The following is a 12,936-nucleotide window of genomic DNA, read 5'->3' as shown; positions in this document are numbered from 1 at the left end:
ATTTTCACAATGTGCAGTGTTTGAAGTATTAAGGCTGTCCCTCGCCGTTGTTTTGTTTCACCCGTGCTTATTACTCTTATGCTCGATCACATTTTGTTGGGTGTCGGTCTAAGGCTTGCGTCTATCCTTGTACCTGGGCTCAAATGGGTTTGGAACAAGTGCATGGTACCCGCGTGTGCGCTCAGTCATGTCTGACTCTTTGCAGCCCCGTGGACTGTACCCCACCAGGCTCCTCTGTCCCTGGGATTTCCCAGGCAAGGATACTGGAGTGGGTTGCCATTTCCTTCTCTGGGGGAATATTGGAATATTCCTGACCCAGGGATCTAACCCATGTCTCCTACGTCTTCTGGCTTGATTTTTAAAAAGGAAACTAACAATAACAACAAACCTCAAGGGAAGAAAGAAAAGAAGGAAGGAAGGGAGGGAGGGAGGGAGACAGAGAAACAGACAAGCACAAAAGGAAGGAAGAGAAGTGAAAGCAAGAAAGTCAGGTAACCGGTGCTGCCGGGCTCTGAGGTTATTGTGATGGGTGAGATTGCGTTTCCTTACACAGTTAAGCGCTCAACGGTTTCTGCCTTCTGTCAGAGAACCTAATGGGCCAATACCTTTTTAGATATAAGGTAAATAATAATACCATAAAAAAAAATACCATAGATACTTTTGATAATAAAAGATTGAAATAATAGCAATATATATAATTCCACAATTATATATATATTGAAAAATGGAAATAATAACCATATATAACTTAAATTATATATTGAAATAATAACAATATAAATTGAAATAGTAACAATATATAAAATCCCACAATTTAAAGGAATCAAAATAATAACAATATATATAATTCCACAGTTTTAAAATCATGCTCTTTGGAGTTCCCACCAGTGTGTAAGGTGGCAAGAAGATGGGATAGTGGAGGTGGAGGGGGGGGGCATTTGGGTTTTTTTCAACCGAAGTCTTTCAGAGTTGTTTTTTTTTTAGATTGGATTTACAATATTATATTTTAATATAATAGTTATTTTATGTTTAATTTTATATTTTAATGATATTTATTTTATATAATAATTTACAATATTATATTAGTTTCAGGTGTACAGCACAATGATTCCTTTATAAATGTCTGTTCTTTTTCAGATTCTTTTGCATTTTCGGTTATTGCAAGGTATCAAATATAGTTTCCTGTGCTATTCAGTAAATCCTTGTTGTGTGTGTATTTTATATATAGGACTGTGTATCTGTTAATCCCATACTCTTAATTTATCCCTCCCCAGAGTTATTTTTGTTACTGTTGTTTACATGTAAGGATTCTGTTCACAGAGGATTGCTTAGGAAAATGAAAGTTTGAAACTATTAATACATGGGATAAATGTATGAGGCGGTATAGTGAGTTGGTGAATACGGGATGTGTATTTGCAAAATTGAGCATAATGCATTTTTTTTAGCCAACAGTTTTGTGTTAAAACTCTTCACTGTCTTGTGTGGTTCGTTGTCACTGAGAAAAAGTACAGCAGAAATGAAGTGCAAATATAAAAAAGGAAATCCATTTAAAACAACATTCTGTCACAAATTTTAAATATTTTTTTAAAGTCAGTAACTTCACTAAAATGCCCCAAATGTAAATAGAAACACTTCTCACCCCACTTATCCCTTCCCCATTGGGAAATTCCGTAAGCTTTAATGGAACTCCTGTTTGAAACATGGGCCTGTGAATTAGCTACTGTGTTAGTACCTTAGTCGTTTCGACTCTTTGCTACCCCATGGACTGTAGCCTGCCAGGCTCCTCTATCCATGGAATTCTCCAGGCAAGAATACACTGCTGCTGCTACTGCTGCTAAGTCGCTTCAGTCGTGTCCGACTCTGTGCGACCCCATAGACGGAAGCCCACCAGGCTCCCACATCCCTGGGATTCTCCAGGCAAGAACACTGGAGTGGGTTGCCATTTCCTTCTCCAGTGCATGAAAGAGAAAAGTGAAAGTGAAGTCTCTCAGTTGTGTCCGACTTTTATAAGGTGACCCCATGGACTGCAGCCTACCAGGCTCCTCCATCCAAAGACAAATCCATTTTCTGTTGCATTCTCTTTCTGCCCACTAGAGGGCAGCAATCATGCGCAGGGAAAGGGAAATTACTCCAGTACTAGCAAAGTTTCTTAATCAACACTAGCCTTTCTGAGAATACCTAAAAAGTCCCTCAAATTCCCATTAGACTTCTTAGACAATCAGATTCCCTTCCTCTTTTCTAAAATACTTAGAGAAATTTGATAACTGCCTTTGAAGTTATCTTGCCTTTGAAGTTATCTGTTGACTTGGCCAAACATATTCATTTGAAATATGAACATAACCATATCCCTAAAAATGACATTTATGTGAAAATTGTGTTTTAGTCATATATTTCTGTGTTTCAAACTACTCCAAAATGTCGGGGTTTTAAACCTATCTCTCAATTCTCTTGGTATCAGAATTCTGGGCAGTTCTGCTTCATGTGATGTTGTCTGGGACTGTGTTCATCACCCAGGGGCTTAAATGCGCTGGAATGTCCAAACTGGCTCGCTCTGCTGGCTGGCAGTTGATCCTGGCTGCTGCTTGGGAGTTCAGCAGGGACCATTAACCAGAGCATCCAATTATCATTCTTCCTGTGGCTTAGACATCTCAGAGCATGGCAGCTGGTTTCCAAGAGGGACCATCCCAAGGATGAGCATCCCAGAAGGAGGGAGCATTCCCGAACACAGGAAGCAGAAGTTTCCAGCCCAGACATGGCTTTCTCCAGCCCTCTAAATACTAACAGTAGTCACAGAGTCAGCCTAGATTCAAGGAGAGGAAATCAGCTCCATCTCCTGACGTGAGGAGCAGCCTGGATCACAGGGAGGAGAGAAACAGTGTGGACCTTCTTTCAGTTCAGTTCAGTTCAGTCGCTCAGTCGTGTCTGACTCTTTGCGACCCCATGGACTGCAGCACGCCAGGCCTCCTTGTCCATCACCAACTTCCGGAGTTTACTCAAACTCATGGACTCATGTCCATTAGTTGGTGATGCCATCCAACCATCTCATCCTCTGTCGTCCCCTTCTCCTCCCGCCCCCAATCTTTCCCAGCATCAGGGTCTTTTCAAATGAGTCAGCTCTTCGCATCAGGTGTCAAAGTATTGGAGCTTCAGCTTCAACATCAGTCCTTCCAATGAACACCCAGGACTGATCTCCTTTAGGATGGACTAGTTGGATCTCCTTGTAGTCTAAGGGACTCTCAAGAGACTTCTCCAACACCACAGTTCAAAAGCATCAATTCTTCTGCGCTCAGCTTTCCTTGTAGTCCAACTCTCATATCCATACATGACTACTGGAAAAATCATAGCTTTGACTAGCCGGACCTTTGTTGACAAAGTAATGTCTCTGCTTTTTAATATGCTGTCTAGGTTGGTCATAGCTTTTCTTCCAGGGAGCAAGCCTCTTTTAATTTCATGGCTGCAATCACCATCTGCAGTGATTTTGGAGCCCCCCAAAATAAAGTCTGTTACTGTTTCCATTGTTTCCCCGTCTATTTGCCATGAAGTGATGAGACCGGATGCCATGATCTTAGTTTTCTGCATGTTGAGGACAATCTCTGGGGACCAAAAAGTGGAGTCCAGTTAAGACAAAGGCTATTTCTTTGATAATGAACAAGGACCTTCTGTAGAGCACAGGAAGCTCTGCTCAGTGTTATGTGGCAGCCTGGATGGGAGGGGATTTTAGGGGAGAATGGGTTGGGAAGATGCCCTGGAGAAGGGAATGGCAACCCACTCCAGTATCCTTGCCTGGAGAATTCCATGGATAGAGGAGCCTGGTGGGCTTCAGTCCATGGGGTCGCAAAGAGTCAGACATGACTGAGCAACTCTCCCTCACTCACTCATATGTGTGTATAGTTGAGTTGCTTTGCTGTCCACCTGAAACTATTACAACATTGTTAACTGGCTAAACTCCAATATAAAGTAAAAAGTTAAAAAATTTGAAAAATATAAAATAAGAAAAAGTCTGTTTCTTACCTTTTGGGAAGATAATTATAAGTCATAAGGGGTGCAAAGAAATATTTCTTTACTTACTAAATAAGAATTTCTTCTCGATGTGGTATCTTAAGAAGATGCATATCAGTCACTCCTGTGTTGTCGCCTCTCTGCAGAACTGTTGCCTAACGCAGTAAAAAATGGCCAGAGGATCAGTGTCCGAGGAAGAAATGCTGGAGCTCAGAGAAGCTTTTGCCAAAGTGGGTGAGTGAACCTGATACCTCAAGTCACACAATTCTCTACTTTTTTAGTAGCTTCAGGACAGAATCAATGACTGGTAACATGAGCAAAATAGTAGAAAGGGCAGGAATACAGTGCTATTGATTACAGGAGCTAGGGAAATATTTTTGAAAGCTATTCTTCAAGAAAATTACTTCTTTCTCTATCAAAACATGGCATATGAGCCCTTTTTCACCTGTAGCTTTTCCTGGAAATGACCACTAAGTCTCAGCTTTTATAGCTTGTCTTTTTTTTTTTTTTTTTAATTTCCTTTGTTTTTATAGTATTCCTTATTTCCCAGATGACTCAGTGGTAAAGAATCCATCTACCATCTAGTAAGAGATTCGGGTTTGATCCCTGGGTCGGGAAGATCCCCTGGAGAAGGAACTGGCAGCCCTCTCCAGTATTCTTGCCTGGAGAATCCCATGGACAGAGGAGCCTGGTGGGCTACAGTCCACGGGGTCTCTGTAGAGTCAGATATATAACTTAGTGACTGCTGCTGCTGCTAAGTCGCTTCAGTCGTGTCCGACTCTGTGCGACCCCATAGATGGCAGCCCACCAGGCTCCACCATCCCTGGGATTCTCCAGGCAAGAACACTGGAGTGGGTTGCCATTTCCTTCTCCAGTGCATGAAAGTGAAAAGTGAAAGTGAAGTCGCTGAGTCGTGTCCGACTCTTAGCGACCTCATGGACTGCAGCCCACCAGGCTCCTCCGTCCATGGGATTTTCAGGCAATAGTACTGGAGTGGGGTGCCATCTCCTTCTCTGAACTTAATGACTAAACAACAACAAATACTTTTTCTTAATCTGTAGCTCCAAGTCTGTGATTTATTTTCCCATCTGTTTCTGTAAGAGTCTCTTCAGCTTGTTGGCAGAACCTCTTTGTTGAAATTTTGACTCTTGGGTGCTGGAAATGATGGTAACACCCATTTATAATAGCAGGAGGTCTCTTGTGAGATTCTGACTTTGCATGGGGTCAGCTCACAACCCCCGAATGACCCCTTCTCCCCACCACTGTCCTCCCATCAGGCCTTCTCTCACCTCTCTTTGTGCTGTGACCCAAATTGCCCTGAGCCATCAGCTCCTCATTTGCCTTACAGATACCGATGGCAATGGGTACATCAGCTGCAGTGAACTGAATGACTTGTTCAAGGCTGCCTGCTTGCCTCTGCCTGGGTACCGGGTGAGAGAAATTACAGAAAACCTGATGACCACAGGTGACCTGGACCAGGATGGGAAGATCAGCTTTGATGAGTTTATCAAGGTGAGTAGGATGCAGAAGCCAAGGAGATGCATTTGAAACATGGAAGTTCAATTTGAGAAATACCAGGAATACAAAATACAGTCTCACCTTTCTTGCTTCAGCATAGCTTATTGTTTCCTTTATGGTTTTCTACATCACAGATTAGGTTTCTAAAGAGACATTATGTTTTTGCAGGTTTTTCATGGCTTGAAAAGCACAGAGGTTGCCAAGACCTTTAGAAAAGCTATCAATAAGAAGGAAGGGATTTGTGCGATCGGGGGCACTTCCGAGCAGTCTAGTGTTGGCACTCAACACTCATACTCAGGTAGGTGTACCAGCGTGGGAGCCGGGAAGCAGAGGTGGAGAGACGGTTGGGTGAACTGGGGACAAGGGGAGAGCGAACCATGTCGAAAGGATCCACATCTTTTGTGGTTACAGATTCCAGACTCAGCATTCAAACCTAAAGGGTGCAAAGAAAGACAGAAGTTAACCTGAGTTTATTAACTACTGCTTATCTTCCTGTGTATAAGTGGGCCCACAGTTCTGGCTCTAGATAGGGTCCAATGCCAAGTAATTTCATCAGCATTTAAAAAGTACATTACAGGGGCTTCCCTGGTGGTCCAGTGGCTAAGACTCTGCACTCCTAATACAGGGGCCCTGGGTTCAATCCCTGGTCAGGGAACTAGATCCCACCTGCCGCAACTAAGACTCGGTGCAGCCAAATAAATACGTGAATTAAAAAAAAAATTTTTTTTAAAGCATATTAAAGGCTGCCAAAACTCCTCTGAAAATCTTTTGAACAAAAAGGCTTCTACCTCCAAAATTCATGATGGTTCTTAATTCTTGCTGAGCAGTCCAAAAAAAAAATTGTGTTTTCATTGATTTGGAGGAAAATTGTGTATTTATTCTGAAGGCTGCCATCCATCAGCCTTCATGGAAACTTCTAATAGCCCAAACAGTACAGTAATCCAATAATTCCAGTAATTCCTGAGGTCTTCAAAACACAGTTTGATCTTAAAGATCAGCTCATGGTTATGTATCATTCTTAATGGCAAAGACCAAGTTCAGTCTTTTATTTTTAAATATAGCAAATTTTACAGGCTTTTGCTTTGTAAATGTGCATAGGAATCTTCAAGACAATAATATGCTGTGTGAAATCTTCAAGACAGTAATATGCTATGCATTGTTTCCCAAACTGTTGTGAGTCAGAATTCTTCTGAGGGACATTCTTGCTTTCAGTAATGCACAATTTGGGAAACACAGTGCTGGGCTATAAGGCATAACTTGAAGCTTTATTAAAATTTCTAAAGTAAATTTCTAGCAGCTTTACTGATACGAAAGAAATATCATATCACAAGTGATTTCATTTCATAGCAATTTCATCATACAATTTTCCCCCACTATCTGAAAGTACAGTGTTTCTATGAAACCTTCTGTAAACCCAAGTGGTGCAAAGTGAAGAAGCAGTTGCTGCTGCTGCTAAGTCTCTTCAGTCGTGTCCGACTCTGTGCGACCCCATAGACGGCAGCCCACCAGGCTCCCCCGTTCCTGGGATTCTCCAGGCAAGAACACTGGAGTGGGTTGCCATTTCCTTCTCCAATGCATGAAAGTGAAAAGTGAAAGGGAAGGTGCTCAGTCGTGTCCGACTCTTCGCGACCCCATGGACTGCAGCCCACCAGGCTCCTCCGTCCATGGGATTTTCCAGGCAAGAGTGCTGGAGTGGGCTGCCATCGCAAAGTGAAGAAGCAGTTACCTTAGGTCATATCTTGCTGATGGATGCACGGAATACATTGAGATGAGACAGATGCTCACAGACTCAGTTCAGAGCGATAGCGGCTTGATGCTGGGATGCTGTGTGTAGTCCCAAGAAAGGAGCTGGGCGGCAGTCCTCTCCCTGCTGGGATACCCACTGCTTCTGCAAAACAAACACTGAGCACTATTTTTACTTTTCACCTGTTTTCAAAAAAGCGAAAATCCCCTGCGGGTTTCTCGTGGTGAGCAAAAACAGGTACTGATGTAGCTCTTTTGCAAAAACAAGGTGGCATCAAGTGAACTTTTGAAAAGCAGAGATGCCTGTAATTGTGTAAAGAATCTCAGAGACATTGCAAAGATGGCCTGTGATCGCCCCACGCTGAAAGCAGCAGGGTGAGAGGCTGAACCCTGAGTTTTATCATGTAAGCATTGGACCGTATTCATATTTAGATTGTATAGAAATACACATAAACATTTAATTATTTATGTATTTACATATATAAAAATAGATAGTGGCTCAGACAGCAAAGGGTCTGCCTGCAATGCAGGAGACCTGGGTTTGATCCCTGGGTTGGGAAGATTCCCTACACAGGGAGTAGGAAATGGCAACCACTCCAGTATTCTTGCCTGGGAAATTCCATGGACAGAGGAGCCTGTTGGGATATAGTCCATGGAGTTGCAAAGAACTGAACATAACTGGGTGATTTTCACTTCACTTCACTTCATTTTTGCATTTACTTCTAAATATATTTGCATATCTATAGCTTCTGAATTTGCTTACTATATGTATGTTTTATGACTTGGACATAAAAGAGATTCTGTGCCTATTTCCCAAATCATCTGAGATTTTTTATTATCAATAAAGGTGAGATGATAGGATAATGGACCTGATGAACCTCACAATGTCTCTTCTGGGCATGAGAATCTAAGAGCCATGTGTGTATATGATTTTGCTTGTACCAGATTTTCACTTTGCAGATAAGTCACTTTAATCATTTACTTGCAGAGGAAGAGAAGTATGCCTTTGTCAACTGGATAAACAAAGCCCTGGAAAATGACCCCGATTGTCGGCACGTCATCCCAATGGATCCTAACACCAATGATCTCTTCAGTGCTGTTGGAGATGGCATCGTGCTTTGGTAAAAAAAAAAAACACTCCCTTCTTGGCTTCCAAAAGTTTCCCTAGAATTTTCTGGAATACCCACCATCACTGTGTTGATCCTTTTAGGCTCACTTCCTTTGATGCTAAGCTGGATCTGATGCTTTTCTGGATTTTCATGTGGAAGGTCCAGGAGAGCAAACTGATTTCAAAAGCAATTTATGGGACTTCCCTGGTGGTCCAGCAGTTAGAACTTCCGCTTCCAACGCAGGGGGTGGGGGTTCAATCCCTGGTCAGGGATCTAAAATCCCACAGGCCTCTCAGCCAAAAAACCAAAATATAAAGTAGAGGCAATACTGTAACAAATTCAATAAAGACTTAAAAATGGTACACTTTTTTTTTTTAAAGCAACTAATAATGAGAAATATAAAACTACTCTCACTCGGGTGGAGGAGAAGGAGGCATAGATCAGAGAGAAACGTGAACACAGGGCCATAGGAACACAAGGTCAATAGCAATTACTTTTGGATTCTATGCCATTTTTCTTCATCTGAGCATGGCCCGTCATGAGAGTGCATAGAATTGAATAGGAAACAGCAGCATGATGATCAAAGCACCTGACGCCAGTCCTCAAGCAGAGGGACTGTTGAGTGGTGCTCACATGCTGGGGGCGCCTGGAAGAGGAGGGCTGTATCCTCTCCATGGGAGGCCTCTCAGCGCCGTCGGTCCGTTCAGGACGGTGTCTTTGAAAGAGCCGCTGTGGCTGTTGCTTTGGCAGCCTCTCTGACATCGTGAAACGTGGAGTAATTGAGGAGGCTTGAAATGCCTCGTCTCAGGTGGGCTCAGGAATTGAAGGAAAGGATGAGTGGGCAGGACTTTAACCAACCTCCCCCCTCCATCCTTCCTCTGCTCTGACCCGAGCAATTGAGATTTCATTTTTATAAAGTTCAACTTAAAAAAAAAAAAAAGGCATCAAGAACCTAGCGCACAGGATCAGGTCCTGACTCCTTCCGCGGGTACCCCATGCATCGCCTGGTCTTCCCTCAATCTCCTAGCCCTACCTGCCAAGACCTGCATGACTCAGGCCCCCAGTCCAGGGTACCAGTGAAGGGCTCCACCAGCAGCCATGCTCACTCTTCCCCATACACAGCCTGCTTACATCTTGCAACTCTGGTTTTGCCTTTTATTTTCCTTTTTAAGAATGCCCTTCCCCACCCTCTCCTCCTACATGAATCCATTTACTATAAAGGTTTCTGGTCTGTTCCAACTCCTGGTGATCTCTCCCTTCACTGAATTCTTAAAGCGCATATAGTTTGTAGTCCTTAAGGAGCCATTATAGTGCTCTGCTTTGGGCTGTTAACATAACTTTATCTTTTGTCTCTGAAATTTGACTATAAGCTTTTCTTTTTAATAAATAAATTTTATTTATTTTTAAATGATAAAATAAGTAAAATTAAATAATAAAATAAATTTATTTATTTGGCTACACTGGGTCTTAGTTGCAAAACACAGGATCTTTAATCTTAGCTGGGGCATGCAGGGTCTTTTTAGTTGAGGCATGCAGTATCTAGTTCCCTGAGTAGGGATTGAACCCTGGCCCTCTCCACTGGGAGTGTGGAGTCTTAGCCCCTGAACCACCAGGAGAATCCCCCAACTATAAGCTTTTCAAAGACAGGGATATCTTTTTCTTTTCTGAGCCATGCTGCTCTCCTTCCATCTCTCATAGCTTCCAGTTCACTATTAGTTTCGTATTTTTCAAATAATGATTTAGGGGTTTGGTTTGCCTAAATTCCAGTGAAGTGCTTTTTATTTAAATAATGTACACACACACACACACAGCAAAGTTGTGGAAATACATACTTAAAGAACAACCATAAGAAAAGGTAGTTGCTTAAAAATTGTTAGGAAAGATGTCAATGCTGATTTCTTTTATTTAAAAAAAGGAATAATCACATTCAAGGTTGTTATTCTTTGATTTTGTTGTTGTTCCTTTGGATTTTTTCCCCCAACTTCTTTAAATAAGATGGAAGTGGCCAAAGAACTTTTATTTTTAATAACCTCATGGAGGTTAAACCAATGCAAAGTGGATAAAATCAGTTTTTCATAATTAATAATTGCTTATTTTGAATGTCTGGTCAATATGTTAGATACTTAAGTGGCAGACATTTCTAAAGTACAGATACTGTAATGATTACAGGAGATAATAAAACATTTCATCATATGGTTAGTTGAAGGTATAGAGTTTGACCAGATATCAAATAGAAATTTAGACATTATATACACTCAGATTATGTATGGATAATCTATATGGTGGGGGCAAGTCTCATGACTGAGAAAGAGAAGAACTCATGGAGAATTTGCTTTGGCTATCCACCCAGAATTTCCTAATTAAAGGAACCAGAATAATTGTTCAGCTTTTTGGTGAATGAATGAAGTAGGATCCTTATTTCTTACTTCACTGTATTAGTAAGACTTCAAGGAGGATTAACCTTTTCCACAAATAGTTTGAATCTAGTTAAATTGCATGACTGATTTTATATTTGAACACTGAGTAGTGCAGATTATGGTGCTGTCTTATCTGCTTATGGCATCACTAGAATTTTAATTCCATGTCATTAGGCTCTTTTATTTAGAAGCCTGCTTTCTTTCATTGTTTCTCTTTCAGTAAAATGATCAATCTGTCAGTGCCAGACACAATTGATGAGAGGACCATCAACAAAAAGAAACTCACCCCTTTCACCATTCAGGTACATCTTCCCTGTTTCCTTAATTAATGCAGCATTGTGCTTAGAAGGCATGGGTCATCACTGCCAAGCTGGGCTTTTTCAGATGCTCAAACATTATTCCTCCAACCCAGGCTCTGGGCTGGTGATCTGTCATGACCAGTGGGCACAGGGGAAAACATTTTTACTTCATCTTTTATTAATATTGTGGGGCTAGGGGGAGTTGGTGAGTGTTAGTCATTGGGGGTAGACTTTGTTTGTTTTGACCACTTATGAATAAAATTCACACTGGCTCAAGTTTTAACTCAGACTTCCCCTGGCAATTTATCTTTGAGCTGATGCCAGATACACAGCATTTTATCTGAAAAGATTAGCCTTTCTAAGAAGTGAGGGGGTGAACACGGGAAGTGCTCTGGCAGCCTCCACAGTGGTGAAGGGCGCAGCCACCAGTGTGATAAATATAACTTATTTTTATGCCTTCGATTTGTTGATTAACTGGAACAGTGACTGGTAGTAAGTAAGCTGCGTTTCTGTGCTGTGTTCCAGCATTTTAACATTATTATAATCTTCTCGCTCGGAAGCCACGTCTCACTTCTTAAATCATGAACAATAAATTATGTCCTGTTTGGATTTAAGCAACCCTGTGTTCCTAAAAGATGGAAGCTGCGATCAAAGCAAGAACTATGATTAAATGTATATGAAGGCACTTAACGTCATATTTAATCTTGCTGTTAAATTTTAGTCTTTGCCGTAACTGGACCCCGTATTTTTTTTACTTGTCATCTGAGCTCTGTGTGTGTGTGCTCAGTCGCTCAGTTGTGCCCGAATCTTTGTAACCCCATGGACTGTAGCCCACCAGGCTCCTCTGTCCATGGGATTTCCCAGGCAAGAATACTGGAGTGGGTTGCCATTTCCTACTCCAGGAGATCTTCTCGACCCAGGGATTGCACCCACATCTCCTGCGTCTCCTGCATCGGCAGGCAGGTTCTTTACCATGGAACCATCTGGGAAGCCCTTTCTTCTCCTGCGTCTCCTGCATTGGCAGGCAGATTCCTTACCATGGAGCCATCTGGGAAGCCCTTTCTTCTCATAGCTCTCTTCCAAATTCCCTGGTGGCCTGTGTTTTGTAAACAAGTTCTGTAGATCTTTGATTCTGGTAAGTCCTGCTTTGCAGACCCAGAATGGTAGTACAGTTGAGCCTTGAACAACAGGAGGGTTGGGGTGTCAACCCTCTGCTCCATCTGAAATCTGAATATAATTTACAGTCTGTGCTTCCTGTACTTGGTTCTTCCATAACCATGGTTCTTCATCTGTGGATTCGACCAGCCATAGATCATGGAGCACTATAGTATTCACTATATTTATACATTGGAGAAGGAAATGTATACTCCAGTATTCTTGCCTGGAGAATTCCATGGGTGGAGGAGCCTAGTGGGCCCTAGTCCGTGGGATCACAAAGAGTCGGACATGAGTGAGTGACTAACACAATATTTGTACATGGTGGGTCCATACACTTATGTGGGTCTGAGCAGCTCAAACCCATGGCTTTCAAGGTCAGCTATATAAAAACCCTGATTGAAAACTTCACTGACCCTATTCCAACTGTATATGTGTCACCTTACATAGATTGTTATTAGTTTATAAGAACATATAATCTGTATGTGTGTAGATAGGCATATGTGTATCTTTATATATGTTGTGTGTACTCAAGGACCCTAGATATTACGGATACTCAATAAATTATCCTAGTAAAAACTACCATGTCTTTTCCAGGAAGTTGATTTGTATCTTTTTCATTCCTTCAGTATCTAGTCTGCAAGTCAAAAAGCTGTTTTGGTGTTCTCTTTTATGACCTGATTTTCATCAACAGCT

General features: G+C 41.8%; 1 protein-coding gene and 1 non-coding gene across 3 annotated transcripts in view; both read left to right on the top strand.

Annotated features, from left to right (window-relative positions):
- LCP1 (lymphocyte cytosolic protein 1) overlaps positions 1-12,936 on the top strand; it is a 104,858-nt gene that overhangs the window by 59,040 nt on the left and 32,882 nt on the right. For both annotated transcript variants that reach the window (XM_019971245.2, XM_019971244.2), the window contains exons 2-6: positions 4,146-4,233; positions 5,348-5,511; positions 5,686-5,815; positions 8,249-8,381; positions 11,007-11,088. In XM_019971245.2, coding sequence (XP_019826804.1) covers positions 4,170-4,233; positions 5,348-5,511; positions 5,686-5,815; positions 8,249-8,381; positions 11,007-11,088 — 573 coding nt within the window. In that variant the 5' untranslated portion in view covers positions 4,146-4,169. The remainder of the gene's footprint in view (positions 1-4,145; positions 4,234-5,347; positions 5,512-5,685; positions 5,816-8,248; positions 8,382-11,006; positions 11,089-12,936) is intronic.
- TRNAR-CCU (transfer RNA arginine (anticodon CCU)) lies at positions 6,100-6,172 on the top strand. The gene has a single exon. It is a non-coding gene; the product is annotated as a tRNA-Arg (tRNA).

The sequence above is a fragment of the Bos indicus genome, chromosome 12 (assembly GCF_029378745.1).
Source record: "Bos indicus isolate NIAB-ARS_2022 breed Sahiwal x Tharparkar chromosome 12, NIAB-ARS_B.indTharparkar_mat_pri_1.0, whole genome shotgun sequence".
Taxonomy (NCBI): Eukaryota; Metazoa; Chordata; class Mammalia; order Artiodactyla; family Bovidae; genus Bos; species Bos indicus.
This window is presented reverse-complemented; position numbering and strand designations above follow the sequence as displayed.